Source organism: Paramacrobiotus metropolitanus, unplaced genomic scaffold (assembly GCF_019649055.1).
Source record: "Paramacrobiotus metropolitanus isolate TYO unplaced genomic scaffold, Prichtersi_v1.0 Parri_scaffold0000073, whole genome shotgun sequence".
Lineage (NCBI taxonomy): Eukaryota > Metazoa > Tardigrada > Eutardigrada > Parachela > Macrobiotidae > Paramacrobiotus > Paramacrobiotus metropolitanus.
The window spans coordinates 611803-635534 of NW_026570293.1; the positions used below are offsets into that span (position 1 = coordinate 611803).

General features: G+C 47.0%; 1 protein-coding gene across 1 annotated transcript; it reads right to left on the reverse strand.

The window, feature by feature from the left end:
- Positions 1-534: 534 nt before the first annotated feature.
- LOC129595031 (RNA-binding protein 25-like) lies at positions 535-22191 on the reverse strand. The gene is made up of 2 exons (XM_055491936.1): positions 21608-22191; positions 535-2750 (listed from the first exon to the last, which is right to left on the reverse strand). Exon 2 carries the CDS (start codon positions 2734-2736, stop codon positions 535-537), a length of 2202 nt encoding a protein of 733 aa, XP_055347911.1. The 5' UTR covers positions 2737-2750; positions 21608-22191.
- Positions 22192-23732: the final 1541 nt, after the last annotated feature.

Here is a 23732-nt window from a genome sequence, read left to right on the forward strand (position 1 = left end):
ATTGCCGTAGACGTCCTTTTAATAGTGTGATCCTAACGATCAGCACTATTCCATTTCATTTGAATCGCCCTCGCCATCTCTCGGCGGGCGTTTCTTAGCGCTTTCCGGTTGGTTTCGATCGGAAGTTCGGTCAACTGGTTCCGTCGAGTCAACTTCCATGACCTTTGTCGGGTCAACTCCGCGCTGGCCACGACCTTTGCCTTGGCGACTTCGCTTAACCGCCTCAAGTCGATGGCGTGCGTCATTTTCTTCGAGTCGCAGTCTTCGGTTATCAGGGTCTTCCGCCAATCGACGCTGCACGTCGGCGAGATTATCCCGCAGCTGTTGGTTTCGGATACCGCGTCGTCCCATCTGGTTAGGCGCACGGTCTGGACGACGGTCACTTTTCTTCACTAAGAATTCATCAATGTAAGTTTCGATTCCGTCCACCGGTTCGACGTAGTCGCTTCCCAGAGAATCTTTAATCTTATTAATCCTTTCTTCTACTTGGGATGCGTGGCGCTGTGTCAAGTTGCCCTTTGTGTCCGTGTCTTATCATTTCTTCAGCGCCTTCCGAGCCGTATGCGCTATGCTGATATGTTCCATCGGTTGTCCCAACTTGGCGACATGAGCTCGGAAGAACGGTGGAATGTCGTCCTTCATGGTATTAGACACTAATTGATTCTGTGTCTTGTAATGTGCCAGTCTCGCAGCAAAGACCTTTTGCCCCATCCTTTTTGCGGCATAGTCCTTAGGATCCACCTGTAGTCCTATCGATGCCCTTGCTGCAAGCAACTTGAAGGCTGGATTCACATGTCGTAAAACAAACTGAGCCACGTATTCTTGGCGTTCGGGATAGTCTCTGTAATAGAACTGTGTCATCCCGATTGGGTCAGTTGTGTCCAGCGGTACATCCAATAAACTTAAATCCACCAAACTGTGTAGCCCATTCCGTCGGATAGGGAGATAACAGTCCCGTACTGAATCGCGGTGGATGAATAATCGACGAAAAGTTCCTTGTTCCACTCCCTGTTTAATCTCTCTCGCATAACCTGAGTCGAGTAGGAATTGGCTCAACTGTCTCAGAATTGTGAGGATCTTGTTAGCTTCGACCGAATCCGATTCAATACCAAAGTATCGGCAAATTTCGACCATTTGCTCATCGATATCAGTCGTGTTGTATTCCATATCAATACTTTCAGGACGTCGGTTGTCAAATCTGGAGTTCTGTCGCTGATCAGCCTGGCGATGATTATCCGGTTCTCGTTGACCTTCCAGTTCACGTTGTTCTCCTGACTCAGGCTGCGACGGTTCGTTACTCGCCGGTTGTTCCGGTTGGAGGTCACTATCCAGAATTACATTTCGTCGATACGTCACGTTCTCTTGAGACGTTTCCGCAATCGAGCTGGTTCCTTCCATCGCATCGTCTTCTTGTACGACACTCACAATTGGATCCACGACGTGAACCATTGACTCTACCCGCTGATACTTTGGAGGTGAATCTTCCCGTTCAGTGCTTGATGACCTTTTACTTGCGCCCGAGTCAAAGGTCGCATAAAATGCGGCTCTCTGTTGCCATCTCTTATCCTGTGGGTCAGGCGTTCGATTTCGCGTATGTTCACGTCTTTTATCCCATGACCTTTCGGGTGTTGACATCCTGACATTGCGGTTCCGGAATGCAACTCCCATCGGCACCTGATGCCCTTGTTTTTCAGGCTCTGCACGGAACGTCTCCGCACGCCGTTTTTGAATACTCATTTCCGTAACTTCGTCTCCATGGCGCACCCATCCTCTTCCGCCACGGTAATCTCTATCATGAGAACGTTCGCGTGACCTTTCGTTGCGGTAGTCACGTGTCCTCTCACGAGAGTGTTCGCGTGACCTTTCCCTCTGTCGTTCAGAAGTTCGCTCATATTCTCGTGAATGTCCGCGTGACCTTTCTCTATGCGGGGGCGAACGTGGTCGTATAAAACCTTCGTCCCGTTTAAAATTCCTGAATGCCTGCAGCACATCGCTTTCGGTTCGGCGAGATTTACGTAGGTCATCCATACGTCTTTCGACTTCCTTCTTTATGTAGGGTGCCGGCGCGAACCCGTCTTGAAGTCGTTTCTTCTCCCGCAACAGCATTTTGAATACCTCGTCTGACATGGCAGCTGGATCTTTCGTTATCGTTTCAATTTGTATGATAAGTGATTGTCGTACAAGTTGCATTTCGTCTTCGTTAAGGCTGGCCATGCCCGTAGGTGCAACTAAACTCGATGTGCTGGGCAGCCCCTCTCGTGCAGCCTGTTCACTTGCTCTCTTATTTTCCGCATTAATTTTCGCGCGGATTTCGTCTTCCATTTGCTGAGCTCGCATCTTCGCTTGGTCTTCTTCAAATTTCTTCCGATACGCGTCTGTCTGTGGACACTTCAACGGCTCCAAGGTGTCATCCCAACCAGGTTCGTTGTTCCGGATCGCTTCCCGGTAGCGATCCTCGAGTAGCATTCGCTCTTCCACTGGGATGCTGCCGTAATTTCTTGCGCTTATGAGATTTCGAAAAACGTCCAAGTTCCCACGTTTCGCTTCCATGATCCCGACAAGGGTGACGGCATGCGGGTCTTCCAGCTTGTGAATACAAGTGTAGCAAGGGAATTTTTTATCAACCTTTTTGTTGTTCCGCAAACAGTCCGGACATTTCGGATTATAGCCCGTAAACTGATCGATGTCTGCCGCCGTTCCCGTACGTTTAGGAGTGGCTTGACCTTTCTGTGCCATTTTTCCGCTTCAATCTGTAATTATAAAACAATCCGTCATATTAACTTCTCCACGTTAATCCCTTCCATTTCCTATCCATATCAAGGCTTTTCTATCATTTTTACGCCTATTCCGTTACTGAGCTGAGACTTTCCTAGCTCCTGCTGCCTTTTCTATCGCTGTAACGTGGTGACCTTTCTCACGTTATCAGCACTTTCTGACTACTGTGACCTTTTCTATTAGTTCTAGTACTGCTTTCAGTTGACCTTTCGTAACACTTTTCGCTTTCGTTTTAAACTGTTTTATGCTTTTTCTGTAATATGCAGGGTTCATTACTCGCTGCATACTACACTCGATTAGTTCACTCGGATTCTTTCGTCGATGGTTTATACGGCTTGAAATCGATTCGGCCATCTGGCTGAATATGAAGCACTTCGTCCGAGATCAAGGCTTCAACGGCATTCTTAATCCACTCCTTATCGCTTTCAATATTCAACTCTCCCAATTCATAATTGACGGCCATGAAGTTCGAAAGGTCATTCCATGACGCTCCATTTGTACCGCCGATGGCGTCCAAAGCCACGTCTGTGATGGCTATCTTCCAGGCCTCCAATTCCATTTTCAATCTGGGCGTTCGTTCCTGACCCTGCTTCGGAAGGTAGTAAACGACTTTGTTATCCTTATTGTATTTACATCCCAGCTTTCCTTCTTTATATGCTCGTTTCAGAGCTCGTTCAGTCATGTTGAGTGACGACCTTCCGTTTGAATTTATTGCCACTTGTCTCTTCAGATCTGTACCAAGCATCTCTTTTTCTCGGATGATCTGGAGCGCGTTCTGGACTTCGTTCCATGTACGATTATTCACGTCCAATGCCGGCCCTAACATGTAATCTGTAGCCTCCTTAGCCGGTGTACCGCTACTTTTCTGGGAGGATGTCGAGTCCGTTGGGTCAGCCGTCGCTGTCTCGTCGATCCTCAGCTTTGCCAGTGATCCTGATGATGACCCCGCCGATTTTGGTTCGGCTGTCTTCTTCTCCTCCTGTGGCAAAGTCTCTTGACCTTTTAAATCGCCGACCGACTTCGATCGTTCCTTCTCAAAGACGTCCTTTAATGGTATGAACAGTGATTTGTGAAACACCTGGCGCGCCGAATCCGCTTCAGCTTCTGCCGCTGCCTTATCCATCGGGAGCATGACCTTTTCTTTCTCCCGTTTATCTGACGTCTCATGACCTTTCGGTTGATCTTCTGCGGTAGTTCCAGATGTTTCTTGACCTTTCGACTGTTCACCTTTTTCTGTCGCAGGTCTAGAAGGAGCCGTTGTTGTAGTATCGTCATCACTTCCCGATTCCGAGTCCATTGGGCCTTTTGTCTTCGATGAAACTGTGACCTTTTCCATATCCTGACTGTCGGACATATTACAGTGGATCTGTCTTTCCGGTGGTATTAGACCGACTCTCGTGTATCGGATCGGGTGTCCTTTATGTGCGTTTGTCGTGGCAAGGACGTTCTGTTTAATCAACTTTGGCAATACGCGCTCGGTTGCCGTGTCGATCTCCTTTATCATTCCATTTCCGTCGTTCCAAACTGCGTTGATATATTGGCTAATCCGATGGCTTGTTGATCCTAACGGGCTTGTCATCCCTGCGATTGCCCTTTCTACTCGCATTGGGACCGCTTCATTCGGAGTTGTCAGCGCTTTATCCGAACTGGCTGGTCTGAACAACTTGGCCTCGTACGAGAAACCCGGGTGCCTCTGTATAAGTTTTCCTGCGTTCCGCGCGAATTCCAATACGACGTCGAATTTTTGTTTGGTGAAGCTACGATGTTGTTTCTTCAAATACGTCTTCAGGCCTGCTTTAAATTTGGATGTCACCGATGCTGTTCTTATTCGTGTGAAATTCTTTTCAGCTCCGTTATAGGCCCTGATTACTTCATCGACCGTGTCCAAATTATCATCATCGGGACCATCAAATTCTTCGTCTGAGGTGAAGTCCAGTTCACTCTCTCCATCTGGTTCAGTGTAATTAACCGTCGCTAATGCATCGATTTTCGTGACTGTCTTGCCCTTCCCTTTGGTCTTAACGGGTTCGCTCTTTGCTTTTTTCCCTTTTTCCAGAGCTTCCGCTAGGCTTCTTGGTTCAGTGGTTCTTGATCGTGTCGTTTTCGAGTCCGTATGTGACCTTGCACTGACCGTCGAAGTGCTTGGAAGGCTCACTTCCGATGCCTCCGATTCACGCGACGTCTCCCGTTTCGCTTTTTCACGAATCTGTTTGTCCTTGCGCTCCTTTGGCGTGGATGCGGAAATGACAATGGGGACAGCTTGTTTCACCGCTATGACCTTTCCTTTGAGTTTTGATGGCTCTGCTGTAGCCGATTGAATAACTTTCTTTGACTTCGTAGGTGTCGATGACCTTTCTTCAACTTCGCCAACTGACTCGTCCAATATCTCGACATCATGCGACGCTGGTTCATCTCTTTTCTTCTTCCCGGTGCTTGTGCTATCGCTTTCGTCACCGCTCTTCTTCTTCTTATCTTCTTCCTCCCGTCGTTTCTTGAGAAAATCGCCTTTCTTAACCTTGTCACGGTTCATGGCCTCTTCCAATCTGGGCGCTTTTCTCGGTTTGACTTTTGAGGGTTTGACTTTTAAGGGCTTTTTATGTTTGTCGGCCGTTTCTTCGTCTGAGCCTTCTTCCTCAGGTGGGTCCTCGTCTTCCGACTCTGGTTCGTCGTCACCAGGTGGATTACAATAGTCACAGTTTGGTTCATCACACTGAAGGTGCTCATGACTTCCTTGGGCAATCTCGAGTACTCTTTGTAGCGAGCGTCTGGCCCCTCCTGTTTCAGTTACGTTTGCCGACGTGCCCTGCGCCTCTTCCGTCTCTCCGGCTCCGCCTTCTTGTGCCGGGGGATGAATTTCCAAGTGTCTTGTCTCTTTCGGAGATCCCTGTGAGGCGACCTCCCACAAAGGGTTCTTCTTAGCGTCGTAAAATACCGTTTTGTACGACCCGTCTTCCATTCGTCTTGTCAGTCGGAAATGTGCTCCATCGATCTCCGCTCGATGCCGCATCATGCTGATGAGTGTGCTCGCTTGAACCACGGCATCTTTTCGGTCGCTTTCAGGTATCAGATCCCATAGCTGGTCAATAGCTGCCTGATTCGCGTTTCGGGCGCTCTCTTCTGATACATCCCATGGGGCATATGGGACCGGGTCTCCTGTTATTGGGTCAACTATCACCGCAGTTATGGTTTCCGTAGCTTCTCCATTGTCAGCGAAAAGTCTGAGGGTGACCTTTCTGCTTGTCGCCTCTGTATATCTCAGGACCGACTCATAATCATCTGACGATCGTTTCTTCGGATCTGGATCCGCCGTCGGTTTTGAGCGAGTTCTCTCTTTGATCAACAGTTTGCCGTCCGTTGTGTATGTATATGCCAAGTGGTCATCATCTGTGCCCACTTTGATACGGATCCATGCATCTTCTTCGGTTGCAACTTTAGATACCACGTGCTTCATCATCTGAACGATAACTCTTGGGTTATGACGTTCTTCTGGAGGAATAAACTGTAGCGCCTCATTGACTATCGTTTTTGACTCTTTCCCAATGGCATCCTTGACTGACCTATCCGCGAGGGGATTATACGAGTCGATCTCTTTGTTCGTTTTCTTATCGACTATTCGTGCAGTGACCTTTCGTTCTTTATGATCTTCCCCAGTGTATTTGGCCGTGAAACTTCTACACTTCGGGAATCGAATCTGACCTTCTGTTCCTTTCGGCGTGGGTGGTACACTCTTTCTACCCACTGGAATCGGGGCCTGTGGCTTTGCCGGCTCAGCTGGTGTTGCTTTGCTTTCTGTGGGCTTCTTTGTTCGCTGCCCTTTCTTATCAGTTTCTTTTGGGCTTGTCGTCGGTGATCTCACTCTTTTCCACTCTTCGTGGTGCCACTGGATGGTTCTGTGACCGAACTAGTACGTCCACGTCCTGATCCTGCAACCGAGCTGGCCCGTGACCTTTCTGCTCGTTCCGTTAATACGGCATCAATCTTCTGCTTTGTGGCCAAAAGGTCCTCGTCCGTCATTTCATCAACCGGGGCATCTTTTTCAGCTCTGGGTTTAGATGGTCCCGCGACGCTGGTAGGATGCATCTGTCTTGTTTCCGGGAACACTTTAAGATACCTAAGGATCTTTTCGACGATCGAAGGCCATGGCCTACCATTTAGCGACGGGTGGTATTGCCACATCGACGCAACTTTTATCGCGTATTCCTGCGCTCTTTTTCAATCAGTTTTGTCTTTTCCTTCAGGGCGATATGACATGGTTTAATAACGGCTTCCAGGCTGATCAACTTTCCGTACCATGCGTGTTCGTCTTCAACTCGCATGTGAACTCGAATTCTATAAAGTTCGCGGCATTTTCGATTAAATTCTCGGATAGCTTCAAATCGTTTTCCGTCAGTTTGTCCTCCTTATTCGGAATCATATTTAAGCTTGCGTCGTCCCTCTCAAATCCAAAGGAAGCTTCGGTGCGTATGCGTGTATTGAAGGTTCACCTGGAGGCGTAAGCCGTAAACCATCTGGTCCAGTCTCGTCCAAGTTTGGACCCAGTGACGGTAGAATGCCTCTCGGTCGCCTTCCTCCTCTGTGTGGCGAATTACGATGAGGGCGCTGCGCTCCAAGTTGCTGCGGTGTTCTCATGCGAGGCGCTCCGATATCCGACAGTGACAAGCCTCCCGTCTCCGGAAAAGGCGGTAATATCGGAGATGACCTTTGTGATCGTGGTGGGTTCCGCTGAATCCACCATGTCCCATAAATCGACTCGGTGTGGAGTCTGTTGCGGTGGCGGCATCAACATTCTTGCCGGTCCCATCATTACTTGTGGTGGTCCCATCGGTGGGGTATACGATCCTGGATACGGTTGATAAGGGGCGCCCGTTGTTTGTCCCGAATACTGGGTTCCGGCTGGTGAGCCGTGGTGCACCCAGTTAACCGTGTCCTGATAATTCGTCTGCTGTCCTGGGTCGTGGTACACGTAATATCCCTGGCCGCCATAGTAACCTCCTTGGGTTGTTCCAGGTTCATTCTGAGCCGTTCCCACTGACGACGTCGATCCTTCACCATATGACGTGTCATAGCCGTATTCACCTTCCATTCTTATAGGTGTTGATGCTTTTAGTGGGTTTCCAATACTTTCCGAGTCTGAATTATCCGAGTTTGTCGTTCCAATCTGTCCATTAACTGTGCTTACCTTCTATAAAACGAAACAATAAAGGTTAACTTTTTGCACAGTGGTGACCTTTTCTTTTTGCCTTCCAACTCCTATTTTTAATTTATTGTGACCCCTTATTTATGTCTATGTGGTTATTTGTTCTCTCGTCCTTTAGTTATCCGATCAAGAAGTTCTTTCTCGGCTGCATCCTCAGGTTCGCCTTTTGGGTCAATAAGTCCGTAGGGGTCGGTTTCTTTTTCTTCTGTTTGGCTTTCCGCTCGTTAATTGCTTTCGCTATATCACGGCCCAATTGTTCAGCTTTTGATTTGACCGCTTCTATCTCCTCTTCTCTCTTTTTATGAGGTCATTCTCATTACCGGTAACAGTGCGTGGTTCGAAAAAATTCGGGTCACGCTCTGACATCTCAGCGTCCGTACGCTGTTTCGAAAAGTCATCTTTATCTTCGGTAGCAGTGCGTGGTTCGAAAAGGATTGTTGCAAGTCCTTTTGGAGGTACGCTCTGGTACTTTAAAGCTCGTTTCGGTATCTTTTTCCAGTGACCTTTCTGCCAAATTACCAGCCTCCGCGTTCAACTTGATTGTGACTGCAGTTTCAAAGTCTTATCCTCTTTCCTTTTCCTTCCTCGCTTCTTTTTTGGTTTATCTCCGTTTAACCCATTCGTTGACCTTCTCCCATTTCAGGTAGCGGAGTGGTTCGAAAATGGCTTCTGTTGTGACTGAGTCATTTTCAGACTCCGCTCTGATTCGTCTTCTTTTCGTTAGCTTTCTCCGTTTCAGGTAGCAGAGGTGGTTCGAAAAGATTTTCAAATCTTTTTGTTAGCTCTGTTCCTTTTCTCATCGGGTAATGGCGGATGCCATGGTTTCAACCGGTCAATCGAAACCACTTTTAAGTCTGCTTCCTTCTTCGGATTCTGCTCGATGACCTCCGCTTCGTTTGTTCGCGGGAAGCTAAGAATTTTCCACACTTTATCGTATTTCGACTAAAGTCCGATTGGTTTTCTTTTTTCCTTGTTTCGTATCTTTTGGTAATCGTATCAATACGAAATCTCCCACTTTGAAATTCGGCTCCGATTTCTTCTTATTATAAATTTCCGCATTTTTCTCATATGCGTCTTTGATGTTACATCTCGCCACTTCTTCGGCAAGGTCAAGTTCTTTTCATGGTCTCCACCCATTCGTCTGAGTTCCGTAATCATCGGGTATATTCGTTTTTGTGTAACCACATCTTCCGGCATTGTCATTTCTCTGCCGTGTAGCATATAGTATGCTGAATATCCCGTTGTGGCGTGCACGACTCTGTTCATCGCCGAAATAACATATGGGAGATACTTGTTAAACTTTCTTTACTTCAGCTGTAAAGTGTCGTCCGCGATCCGTATGCAGGATGTGCGGTGCTCCGTGTACCAATATCACGTGCTTCACGAACACTTTAGCGAATTCTTTAGCCGTTGCCGTTTTCATTGGTACCGCATCACATATTTCGTCAGTTGGTCGATAAATACCGCTATGTACTTGTATCCACGTTTCTTCGTCGGTAACAAAGGTCCTTTCAAGTCAGCATATACTCGGAAGAACGGATGTCCACTTTAATCTCTTGCAATTTTCAGGTGGACATTTCCTCGGTGTTTTACGGAACTGACATCCTTGACAGGCAGTATGTAATTCTTCACGTCTGTACTCATCCTGTCCCAGTAATATCGGAGTCTTATTGCTGACAATGTTTTCTCAAATCCCAGATGTCCTGCTGCTTTCTCGTCGTGCAATGCGTGGATTATTGCTCTTCGCATTGACAACGGTACAACATATGACCTTTCAAGTTTTCCATTTTATCCTTTACTCGGTATAATATACCATTCCATAACTGGTAATGCACTTCAAATTTCGATCTTGTTTCCGCGTCTGGTAGGTGTTCCAATTCGTCTATGATCATTGCCAGATGGGGATCTTTCAACTGTTTATTCCGCAATTGCAAGTTTGAGTCATCAACCTCTTCTTCGTCACCTTGCAGGTTGACAATGCGAACTGTCGCTGTACTGAGTTCATTCCGTCCTTGATGACCTTGCATCGTGGTAACGGTTTATACCGCTTTTCGCCTGTTTGGGAATCTCAACAGTTTGATTGGGCATTCGTTCAACGCTTGTGCCACTTTGTCCGTTTCCCAAAGATCTCTATTCGCTCTATCATCAAGTCCGTGACCTTTCCATTCTGCATTTGAGATTCCGCGTCAAGTCCGGTGACCTTTAAGTCACTAACGGCGGGCAACCAACTTCTCACTCGGTTCACACCTTCGTTTTCAGCCGACTCGTTCGCCGTAGCTGAAGTGACCTTTAATCGTTCTCCCTCTGTTCCACCATCTGCAGGAACAGCTGTCCAACAATTGCCGGTTCCTTCGTATCAAACTCCTTCTTGTAATCCTCGAAATTCGGAATCTCGTCAAATTCTTCTTCGTGACACGTCGGACCTTCAATTGGCGCTCTTGATAACGCGTCCGCGTTGTCACAATATTTCCCGGTTTGTATTCGATTTTAAATTGGTGACCTTGTAATGCCATTGCCCATCTTGTCAGGCGTGGGTTCATTCCGACTTTATTCGTCTCTGACCTTAACAAATTGGTCAGCGCCTGATGATCCGTCCTTACGGTGAATTCAGCATAATCAATGTACGGCTTGATTTTCTGACAGCAAACGACTGCCAGACATTCCCATTCTGTTACACCGTAATTCTTCTCCGCTCCATGTAGGACACGACTGGCGTACGCGATCGGATGTCCATCTTGTGACAGTACGGCTCCGATTCCTTCTTTGCTCGCGTCGCATTCAATAACGGTCGGTTTCGCGGGTCAAACTTTGCCAGTACTGGACCTTCACACAACAACTTCTTCAAACTATTGAACTCTTCTTCATGTACTGCAGTCCAGTCCTTTTCACGTGTTTATCTTGTCTCAGCAACTCATACAAGTGGCAAGTCTTCTGTGCATATCCATTATGAACTTGCGATAATAATTCGCCAGTCAAGGAATGACCTTAACTGCCTTTCTGTTTGAGGCCGTTTGAACTCTGAGACCGCGGTGACCTTTTCCGGGTCCATACGAATTCCGTCTTCGCTGAGTATATGACCCAAATCCCATCTTGTCTCATCTCCAAATTCGCATTTCGTTGGCTTAATCGTGAATCCGCTTCAACCAGACTCATTAAAACATTTCGCAGATTCTGCATGAAAATTTCCCAAGTTTTTCCGGCGAAGATACGTCGTCGATATACGAAAACGCAACCCTTTCTTTTCGCTTTCGAGAGAACTTTATCCATACACAATTGAAATGTTGCTGGTCCGTTGCATACGCAAATGGCATTCTTTTAAATCGGTACATTCCATCTTGTGTTACAAAGGTCGTCTTGTTGATTGACGCTGGATCCATTGGGATCTGCCAGAATCCACTTTGTAAATCCATTTTTCCGTAATATTTGTTGCCTGCGCACGCGTCAGGCAACTCATCCGTTGGTAACGGGTAATTATTCTTTCTCGTTAACTTGTTAAGCATGATGTAATTGACGCAAAATCTTGTTCCCATTGTTCCGTCGCCATTTTTCTTTACTGCCAATACGACTGGAAACTCCACTCGGCGTCTGACGGTTCAATTACATCTTGTGCCAACATCTCTTCGATATGCTTCGTTATAAACTCGCGGCCTGTCCAACTCGTTCTGGCCGGGTTACATTTACTGGTTTCGCATCTCCCGTATCAATTACGTGGGTGACCCTTTCACATCTCCATACGGTTTCTTTGATGTGGGTAAGACTTTCCAGAATTCCCAAAACGCGTTGTACACGTCGTTTTTCTGCTCTTAGGTAAGGTCAGGTCCCAATTTCAGGTTTTCGATTATCTTTTAAGTTCAGCTTTCGTTGTCTCATCCACCTCAGGGTCCTGAGTACGTTCTTACTGTCCTGCGTTGACCTTTACATTCTCCATATGTTCGTACGGGTCAACGTAGCCGAGAAGCTGATTTTCTTCACGATTCGGTATTTGCTACTATGATTTGCGATAACGATTTCAAAGTATTTTCCCCTGTGGTCCGTCACTCCTGCCAACGGTTGCACTTCAGTTTCCACTTGTGGGACCGGTGTAAACATCAACTTGTTTTGAGCCGGTGCATATTTTCCCATCTTGACCTTTACGCGTGTGCAGTTTGACGGTTTCAACTTGATTCGTTGGTGCTGTAGACTTTGATCACGTCTTTCGACATTCTAGCTTTTCCACTTTCAATCTTCTGACTTTAATATCCTTTTCTTTTTTCTTCATCTCCTTCGTCATCTTCATCCAAGTCCATTAAATCCTCTTGCTTCGAAAGGTCACTTACACCTGAATCTTCCGAAGTTGTTGAGTTATCACTTGAACTCGTCCACTGAATCGAATTACTGCTCTCATATTCTTGTGCAGTAAGCTTTGTCAGCCTTTTCAAGTGGGCGCTCATCAACTCCTTCATCTTCCGATGAAAGGTCACTTTCGTTTTCCGCGAATCGCTAAGTTTTTCGCTTTAGATTTTTGAGCAGAGGTTTGTCCCTTCTTTTGCCTTTCGCCCGTTTCGTGCGGCGACTCTTGGTGACTCCTTGCTCCGAATTCTCGTTGGTGACCTTTCTGATTGATCGGAGTTTGACCTTTCTTCGTCCGATTTTGACTTTTCCAGTTCATTTATTTCTTCGCGGCTCGTTAATGGCTTTTCGGTCAACTCGACCGGCGGACATTCCTCACCGTTATCGAGTGACCTTTCCCGTTTTTTGCCTCAGTTACTGGGTTTTGTTGTTCGTTCGATATCCTTTCAACTTCCTCTTTGAACCTTTTCCACATTTCACCTCTATCCGTTAACATCTTGCAATATCGAAAGCCGACTTTGAACTTTCTTCTGTTTCATTCGATTGTCCTTCGGCTATCTCTTTAACTGGTTCCTCTTTCTCTGCTTCTTTGACAGTCCCTTTATTGGCTTCATCCTGTTGAACTGTTTCGTAACCTTTAGGTCGTTTAGGACCAACGAAAATGCAGTTTGCCATCAGTTCTTCGGTGACCCATTCATCATTCGGAATCGTTTTACATGCATGTATCACCACCTCGTTCTGGGTAGTCCACTCCATCTGGATCTGGTGCAAGGTCACCTTTTCTTTTGCATTAATCGGTAACCTTCTTTCCGGGTTACCTGTAGTTCTCGCATTTCTTTTACGTCAAATTTGGGGATTTCTTCCTCGATTTCTTCCAGTATTCTCGAATGCTTTTCGTTTCCCTCTTTTAACGCGTTGTAGTACACTTCAAGTGATTCGTAGACAGGTGTACCAAGTCCTGCCGGGAAGATGATCGTTCTCCCTTCACCTTTATACATGTGGTTCACACGGAAGTCCCAGAAAAGGTCAACTCTCGCTTCTTCCCACATTTCTCCTTCCTCGGTCATTTCTTCTATCTCTCGTTCAAATCTCCTTTCTGTTGCTACCGGATCGAGAGGATCTTGGATTCCTTTCTCGACACGTTGCAACCAATGGTTTACCATCTGCCTCTTCCAATTATAAACTTTCACATGACAACCACGTTCGATATCTATTCCATGATACCGTTCGATGTGTGGTTTCCACATTTCGTTTGTCCGCATGATGCTTTTCGCTTTCTTTTGGGCATGACCTTTAAGGTCTGCTAATGCGGCATTACATCTTGGCCATTCTGAAGGGTCATCTTGAGAGGCATTTTCACAACATTCGCGCATTCCCATTGTGGTTGCACTCTGCACGGATCCTCAAAGTAACCGTGGTGACAACTCCCGGCTCGTTCTTCTGGAGTTAATGTCCTTTGACTCGCTTCAGGTTTAACCTGTTCCTGTACTGTGGTATCTTCCTCACATTCGATTGGAGTCACGCTTTTATCCTCAGAGGATATTTCAATGACCTCTGGTTCTTTTTTCTGTTCGGTGACCTTCATTGTTCAGTGCCTGTCGCGGATTTCGCTTGTGAACATCTGCTCCTCTTCAGCTATTCGTTTCCAAAACTCGTAACCTTTCACTCTTTTGTCCTTCCCGACTTTTAGCTGTCTTTATTTCCAGTGCCTCTGGTACTGGGATAGGCTTGCCCACTCCATGTCTGGCACAAGGATTGTTTCGCTGCAACTGCCGCTTCTTTCTGTGTGTAATTATCTCTTCAATCGTTGGTGACCTTTCGGTAGCAGGTCGTGGTTCGAAAAGGGTTCCTTTGAGAGTCACGTTCTGTTACTTCCTCTTGGCTATCTGATAGCCTTTCATTTTGGGTAGCAGATCGTGGTTCAGGTTCGAAATACGCTCTGGTTCAAGTTCTCAGCTGGTGACCTCGTCTTCCAAGTCTCTGGTAGCTGGTAACTTTTCGACTTCTTTTCTGTCTCTTGTTCCTCATCTGCTCATCTTCTGTGGATATGATCTTCTTCTGATTCCTTTCCTTTCGTTGACTTTTTGCATTTCGCTTTCCTTTTCTGGTGCTCTGGTACTGGGATTATCATTAATCTCGTTCTGCTGCACTCTCGTCATTCCCGGTGCCTCTGGTACTGGGATGACCTTCTCTTCCTTTTGTGTCAGCATTGTCCGATTTAATGTCTTTTCGATCTCCTGCTGAATCATTTGCAACTGCTCAAATGGTGACAATTCTTTTCGCGTCATCTTTTCTTTTCGTTTCCCGGTGCCTCTGGTACTGGGATTAGCGTTTATTAAGTTTGAGCATTTCCTGTTTTACAAGTTCGGTGACCTTTCCGACTTGAACTTTGGCGACTGGTTTGGGTCATCTTCTTTTTCTTCTTCCCTTCGTTATCCATCAGTACGAATTTCTTCTCCAGAAGTCGAATCCCAATAACACCTGTACGTCGTCACACTTCGGTCGGACGTAGAATGAATGTTCGCTTGTCTTTTTCTTAAGGTCACTGGTGCTACACAGTAATGCGTCACCAGGAATCCTGACGTTCCGCTAATTCCATTTATTTTCACCAATCTGTCTGGTGGTAATGGGACATATGGAGTCCATTCTTCTCGCAAAACGGTTTGCTGATCAGCGACGTCTCAGCGCCGGTGTCCAACATTGCGTTGACCTTTATGTCTCCCACTTTCACTTCGTGTGTGTATGCTTCAATTCTCTTGGCAAGTTTTCCATTTTGAATCTTCAAGTGTGAATCTTACATTTCACAGGAATGATACTGGTCCCGGATCCATATCGGGAAGCACTTGTCCTTTGCTGGAGTGCTATGACCTTTCAGTATCTCGCTCAACTTATCAATCCTGTGTGGGACGTTAGTTCGAACATCGTAATATTTTCGCGGCTTTTCTTTTCGATTGCTTCTCTGTAGCCATTTTACCACTGGTGACCTTTTCACATTCTGCACTTGCTCATTTGCTTTTGTGCTGTGCATGACCTTTAGTCACTTCATTTATCGTCTGATGGATCAGTTCCTCTTTACGGTTTTCATTTCGTTTATCTCATCTTCTCAATGACTTCACTTGTTATTTGGTCAGCTTGTTTCAGTTCATCTTCTTCGCTATCTTTCATCTCATCTGGTGACCTTTCATATGTAACCATGTCATATCCTTTTCGGTCATCCATTCGATCACCTTCGCGGACACTTCATTGTTCGTTTTCGTTTGATCAATTTGCGAAGACATCCCGTCTGTTCGGGCTGGTGACTTGTCATTGGCATCCTTTGCAGTGCTTCCGATAAGTCCCGTGACCTTTCAACTGCGCTACTCTGTTGCATTTGCGCCATCTCATTTGACCTTCCTTTCGGTTCATTTTGCGCTAAGTCCTGTGACCTTTCGTTGCGCTTCATGACAAATCCGCCGTTTGTCAGCTTTTGTATAGGGACTTTTCTCCATAATTCGGCGGTTTATCCTGTGGCGGAGCATTACGTGAATGATTCCAGTCAGCGCATGTCTTCTTATATTCCTCTGCGTTGAATGCTGGGACTGGGTTCGGTGACCCTGCGCTGGTTTCCCGGTAACCAACTCTTCCAGTCGCTTTCTTTCACATTGCGTTCGCAACTGTTGCATGTCCCAGTAATCCTCTTGTGACATTCGCGCTTTCTGTTTCGCTTTTGGCGTTACGGGTATCCACATCCCGTGATTGCCATTCGGTCTGTAGGCCACTTTTTGCCACTTCTCCTTCTGTTGCAGCGTTACGTCCACAAGTGAGTCGTCGGGTTCTGTGCCATTTCCTTATTCTTTTGCTGCGCTGTTCGCAGTGTCAAGTCTGTTTCTTGACCTTTTAACGACGCTGTCGCCGTGACCTTTTGCATTCGCACTCGCTCCTGACCTTCTTGGGCTTTTCCAACAGAAGGTGACCTTTCATCTTTACTAATAACGTTGATATTCTGCTTAATCCATTCTTGCCTTATTCAGCTTCTCTTCTTCGTCTTCTGAACAATTCCAAAACTTTGGCTTTGCCCCCGTAACAATCGCAACGGCTCCTTCGCCTTATCGTTTTCTGCCAAAATTTCGGAATTTCGCGTGTTGCTCATTTCCTCTTGCGCAGTATCGTTCTGCGGTGGTGAATTTTGGTCTTCGATTTGCCATTTATCTGTTTCGAAACCATTCGTGGTGCATTTCCACTTCTTCTGCGGTATCGGTTTGCGGTTTCTTTGGTTTAACAGCGCTTGTCGAATCTTGGCATTACGTAATGCACGACGTTCAGCTAACACTTTCTCGCTGCAATACGGTGACCTTTCATTTTGCTGCACTTTTGCAGTGTCGCGCTACCGTCACGACAATTTCCACTCGCAGTACCATTCTGCGGTGACCTTTGGTCCCGTTGCACGTTTCCACTCGCAGTACCATTCTGCGGTGACCTTTTGCCTGTGACGGTATCCCATAACCGTTCCATTTCCTTTTGTGATGACGGCATCCATATAGCCGTTTCTCTTTGCTGTGGCGGCATCCATCTAGCCGTTTCTTGTGGTTGCGGCATCCATATAGCCGGTCCACTTTGCTGCTGACGGCATCCATATAGCCGTTGCAGTGGTCACATTCACTGCAGTACCATTCTGCAGTGGTGACCTTTATCCGGTGGTTTAGGGTCGGGTCGATCAGTAGGCTCACCGGTGCCTACTGATCTTGCCCGTTTCCTGAACCGGCGCTCCACCTTGTTGCGCGCCCTGCACATGTCCTTGTTGTTGTCCGATATCATTGCCGGGTTAGGATTCTGTCCGCCACCGTTATTATATTGGCCACCACCCTGTTGGTAGTTTCCCCGCCCGCCATTTTCCGGCCTCCTCTGGTTTCCGCGGCCAAAGCCTCTGTTCCTTCCTCTGAAGCCGCCGCGGCCAAACCACCACGGCATAGCCACCGTTCTGCCACCGCCATTTCCATTTCCGTAGTTTCCGTTTCCATTCCTTGTTGGTTTGGAAGTTTGCTTTGTGCTGGTACCCATTGGGTGATGAGGTCATATCCGTTTGCGACCGCTGGCCAGCCACCTATAGCTCGGAGGCGTTGCCACTCGTTAAAGGCAAAACAGATTCGGGTTCTGTTCTGGTGGTGTATTGGCGAACTTGCACCCTGTGTCTGATGGTTGCCGTACATACAGTACTGGCACATCTGCACGTTGTTCGCCACCCATCCATCAATCATCTGAAACTTGAATCCAGTTCGTGACCCTGTTGCTGTTGATTCCTCTGAAGTTTCCTTGACCTTGACCTTGTCCCTGATTCTGGAAGTTTCCTTGACCTCCGTTCCAGTTTCCATTTCCGTACCCATTTCCGCCAGTTTCCGTACCCCTCCTTGTTGTGGTAACACATTCATAGGGACCATATTCTGAGGTGCGGTGGGCTACATTCTGGGAGCCACATTCTGGGCTACTGGCCTCACCTGGGCCGCTGCCTGTATCGCCGCCACCATTGCGTATGTTAACGGTTGTCCCGTCACTGTCGATAAAGGTCACTTCTTTGGTGACCTCTGGTGCCGGGGCCTCCTGCGGTACTCGACCGGCTGCTGGACTGGTGCAGCTGCCATCCTCTGTTGCGGTACATTTTCGACTTGACCTTGGCGGATGGTCACGTATTCCTGATTACGTTGACCTTTAGGCGCTTTATATTTGTCTTCTCCCCGCCGACCAGTGACGGAAGAAATCTTTGATTTCGGTTGGAGTCCTGCACTGTTGCGTGCGCAGTGCCTTATAAAGGTCATTGTCCTCTACATCCTTCGATCAGGAAACCCGACTGCCTTTTCAGTGATGATCCTTTTCGCCTTGTATTTCATAATCGCTTGATAAAACTGATCAAGAGATTCTTTTCCAAGTCAAATTTTCTTGCCATGGCTTCTCGTAATCCAAGAACTTCTTCATCACGATCTCCATATTCATCTTTAAACTTGGCCATCCATTCTGTTATTGTATATTCTGTTTCCTCTGGAGTGCGATCTCTCTCTTCGAACCAGGTTTTCGCTGGTCCTTTCTGCCGCTGGCTATCTCAATTAATATCTGGTCGTCGGTGAGGTGATACGTTCGTTGGGTATCTCTAACCAGTTGTGTCCAGCCATTCACTGCGTCGCGACTTCCATCAAAGGTCACTAGGTTTGTCTTGCGCCCCATCGATTGAGTGCGTTCACTAATCTCTGTGTCGCATCATTGTCTTCTGCCGTACTGGAGTCACTATCGTCATCGTCCTTATTTCGCTTCGCTTTTCCGTAGCGGGACTTTTGGGCGTTCTTGCCGGCTAGACGGTCTATCCTGTTTCCTTTCATCAATGAAGATTTTCGTTTCAATATGTGGATGAAATTGGGTGGGATCACCACGATTCGAATGGGAATAAGTTTCCGATGGTGGCTCCTTGTCATCTTTGACCTTTTCCCCGTCCTTTTCGTTTTGACACTTCCTCTGCCAGTACCGGTTCGTAGCGGCATATCAAAGTGAAGCTTTGCCCGTGCCCGTTTCGTGCGCCTTGCTAACTGGGCGGGGCGATTCCTACTGTTGAAGTCCTGACTCCATATTGCAGAAGCTGTTCATCTTTGTGCTTATTAGACATAACAAGCGCCTTATTCTCATCCTCAAGGCGACGGACTTTCAACTGGACTTCCTCTTTCTCCGTTTCAAGTTCTGATTCTCCTCCTTGACCTTTAACATATGTTGGTGGAGTTGAAAGTCTTCTCCTGAATGACCTTTTCAGTGTCATTCTCCACCTTTTAATGTGTTCCGCCAACTGGGTCACATCCTTTCCAGCTTCGTGTATTCCTCGACTGCTGCTTTCAGTTGGTTTTTCGTCTGGGTGACCTCATCTTCTCTTGTCATCACCGTTTGGGTCATATCAATCAGCTCCGTGTTGACCTTGATTATCTCCTGCGTCTTCTGGTGGACTGATTGTTGCCACTCCTTATCTTTCAATTCAAGTACCGTGACCTTTTCATCCAGGAGGTGTGCCTCGTGTTCCCACCTCATGCCTTGCTCGGCAATTGTCTTAGCAGTCTTTTTCAACTCGGTATTCTCTTCGGTGACCTTTTGAACATCTTCTTTCAACGACTTGTTCTCTTCCATCACCTGCTTAATTTCGTTCTTCAACTGCACACCTTCAGTGGCTGTAAGCTCCCTCAGGTCCTTAGCCACTTTGACAGCGTCGTCGGCTCTCCTCTGATGATCCTGTGATTCTTTTTGAAGGGTTCCGATGTTCTCGTCCCGTAACTTCAATTCGTTTCTCAGCTTAAACACCTCATTGGTGTTTGTCAACAATCGTTGAGTAGCGTCGACGAGTTTGGCCGCGTATTCATCTCGCTTGGCTTCCGCTTCGGTGACCTTAAGTTTCAGTGAGTCACATTCATCCTTCAATTCGGCTAAGTGCCGTGACCTTTCCGCTGATTCTTCTGGCATGCTCTCATTAAGGTCACTAACTGCAAGATGACCTTCCATTTCTCTGTCATCTGCCATTTTCAAATATTCATCAGCCAATTCCTTCTGTCTTTCATATTTCACCTTCCAACCGTCTGCGGCACTTTGAAGGTCACCCTGTTGCTGCTCCAGATCGAACAGGCGTGCTTCAAGTGTCGTCAGTCTTTCCCGATATTCCTGTTTTCGCTTATCCGCTTGACGTTCATTGACTTCAAGTTCATTTTCCAATTCACTGACACGTCTCCTCAAAGTTGACGTGGGACTGTTCGGTGACTGTGGTCGTACACTGATGACCTTTCCAGTTTTTGTCCGTTCAATGAGGTGCTCCGGTATGTCCTTGAATGGTGTCTTACCTTCAGCACGGTCAGCTTCCTTCATGGCAGTTTGAAAAGACATATTCATCGTTGCTTCATCATCCGTGAAGTAGGACTCGTTCGATTCGTCTGAGACCATTGGAGTTGCCCAAAGGTCATCACCTGCGGTCTTATCGTCCAATGAAAGGTCATCCAGTCCCAGTTCAGCCAAATTCTCTTCGGTGACCTTTATGTTTCCATCTTCCACTTGGGCCAGGTTTACATTTTTATCCTGCTCGTTTGTTCCGCTGGTGGTAGCATCCAGCTGTGATGCTGCCACTGCTTCCGCTCTTCTTTCTGTGGATTTTTCCTCCCCAGTGACCTTTGTCTGGTTCATCGGTTCACTTCCCGAGCGCCTTCTGATAAGTGCTATCAGAGCCTCGTGAATCCTTCTTCTCGAATGCCTTGGGCGCTCGAGTGTTCCGCTCATGTCCAACTGGGCGTGAGTACGGGTACAGATCCTTTTGTACGGATTTGGTGCGCTTTGCTGTGAGCTGCGGGAGCTTTGCTTCCTGACTGCTGTTAGATGTCGGTTCCTCTTGTTCTTTGTCCATGTTGATCGGATAACTTGGACGCTCCTGCCAATTGTTCTCACACACACGTTATTGTATGGTTTATTCAAGTATCCTAAAGATCACTTTGTACTTTGAAATTTTTCAAAGTCTTTGTTAAAGGTCACTTTTCGGTTGAAAAATTTCGACCAAGTCCCGTTTAAAGGTCACTTTTTCGGTAAAAAGTTCGAGAGGTTTGCCCTAAAAGGTCACTTTCGGACAAAACTTCGAAACCGTTTTTACAGTTTGAAACACGTTAGCAAATGAAATCCTACAGCTGCTGATATCGCTGTATCACTATTCACTTCAATTTCACTTCGATAAAGGTCACCTTTCGTCAGTTTCAGATCACAAAGGTCACTTAAATAAGTCAATTAGGACAATTCCAACTTTTTAGTAAAGGTCACTTTTCAGGTCAAAAGTCCTGTTCTGGTCTCAAAGGTCACTTTCCGACTCAGTTCAACTCAAAAGGTTGCTTTCTGACTCAATTTCTGTTAAAGGTCGCTTTCCGCTCAATTCAAGTTAAAGGTCACTTTTAAGCTCAATTCGTCACTTTGTCTCAACCTCAAAAGGTCACTTCTCAACTCAATTCAAGTCTAAATTTCAGTTATCTCATCTTAGATCAAATTTCCCATTACGACTCGAGTTCAACGGAAAATCCCCATTCGGGTTGTTTACTTCGTTCTGATTGGTCCGCTAGCTCAAAAATATTCAGTTCAAATGTCGATCAATCACAGCTCAGATAACTGACCAATCCCGTTTCACCATTTAAATTTTATATGAGCCTGACGTCACGGTCAACGGCCAGACATGCGTGCCGCGTGCAAAGCTCCGCCTACATCTACGCTCAGCTCAAAACGGACCAATAGAAATTGACAATTTTACCGTCTAACCAATCCCGTAATTAATAACGGTTTTTCTACCTGTTAACCGTCCGTTCCACGGGAAAGTGATCCAGATGATCCAATTCTTCTCCACCGTCCGTTCCCGCGCTGCCGCTTTTCCGTAGCGGTTGTGCCGCCCGCTTTTCAAATGCTACTGTGCCGGCTGACTGCCGTAGCAACAGTAGTGGTGCTCTACTCCAGTTTGGGAGGAGTCTGATCTGTCTTTTCCCGTGCGCCCCTTTTAGCGCTTCGCCGCTTGTGGCCCACGGCTTAGGATTCGCTGAATCCTTGCCGAGTATCAGCGACACCAGTGTAGGTCTTCGCTGAAGACTCTACACCGAGGAACGCTGACGACTGAACTCTTGCACTCTTGCACAGCAGTGGAACAGCACAGGTCTTCGCTGAAGACACTGTACCGAAAACCAAAGCTGGAAAATCCACGTCAGATGAGGCCGTTCACCGCTTGTGGTGTGCGCTTTGCTTTTCGAAGGACCTGTGCTTTACTGGTCGGAAATCGCATCAAATAACAGGCCAACTTTGCCTGACACAAATCAAATCAAATCAGAGAACCGCTGTCGGCTCTGCTACCATCTAATGCTAGATCCAACTGTGATCCAGATACGGAGACCTAAACGGAATAGATCCCGTGGAAGCGAGCGATACGATATGGATCGCGAGCTATGCGGAAACACAAACGTCGCACCGTAAATCGCTGACTTTTTAATATTGAAAAGTCTGGAGAACAGAAAATCAATAATGATCGGCGCAGCTCGATCGTAACACGTGGAGCCAATTCCACACTGTGTAACACTGTGCAGCACGTGCTATGCCGCGCCCACTAACACAACTCAAGCCAATCAGAAGAGACACAACACAGACACGTAATCCTAAGGCGTAGCGCCACAGGCGTAGCGCCACTGACGTGAACGCTAGTGATCCCGGTCTCACAATGTGATGCATTTAACACATCTGCGTTTCGGGTGATCCGTATTATGCAAGGATGCCCGGGCTTGCTACACTTTTGTTTACACAGTGAAACAGCCTACCCTAGTAAGGCGCCATCCATAAATTACGTCACGCAAGTAGGGGGAGGGGGGAGGTCCTGAAAGCGTTACTGTTTGTTACAAGGGGGAGGGGGGCTTTAAAAATTTGTTACGATTATGACGTCAACATGCTATATCGATGGAGGGGTTCTAATTTTGTTACGTAACGCTCAGGGAGGATCTCGGTTTGTTAGCATTCGCGGCCACAGGGGGAGGGGTATCAAAATGTCCACTCGCGTGACGTAATTTATGGAGGCCGCCTAAGCCATTGCGAAAAGTGGCCAGGCCCGGTATATCCGCGTAAGGGGGCATCCATAAATTACGTACGCAGAAAACCACGGTTTTTTCAATTCCTCCTCCCCCTTCGTAGCGGTCCGTCACGTTTGCTTGACCCTCCCCCTGGTCCGCTCCAATCGTAACATGGAGCTGCCACCACCTCCCCCCCCTGGGTTGCCGGGGCCGTCACAGCTTGTCACGTTTTTTGGACCCGTCCCTCCCTGGTTCGCTGCGTACGTAATTTATGGATCCCCCCTAAGCGGAGAGTACACTGTACAGTGCAGCAGCACACGTACGTACAAGAGAGAGGCAGTACAGCACGAGTGTACGCCAAGTACGGTGGGCCCTCACGCGCAGGCTGGTGCGCCTCGCAGTATTATGGAATTCGAGCTTCGTTCATTAAAACAGTTTTTATCTGCAGACATGAATTTTTATTTTTTTTCTTTTTTTGCACTGAGGTTTGACTTGTCAGTCGCAAAATTTATTCCATGCAATTTGCGCGGAGTCTGCTAGTAGCTTACTAAAGCTGGAGGCAGCTACGTTACCATCGGTTAAGATAGGCTGTCTAATGGTAGACAGACATTCTTACAGATTTGTCAAGTATATCGGCCGGAAAAATGGGCGCAATCAGGATGGCTACACCCGTCTTATTCGTTTATTTTTAAAGGAGGATTATGCCAAATTTTTAGCGGACCAGTTGATTATAGCAGATGGTTCAGGTCAATGCGCTTTTAAGACCGGATCGGTTAGGCATCCGTCATTTCGCTTGCGGATCTCCAGTTGAGGCGGCGAAATGTTACGGTTGTGAAAACTCCAGGTTACACCATTTTACGGATGTGAAAAGT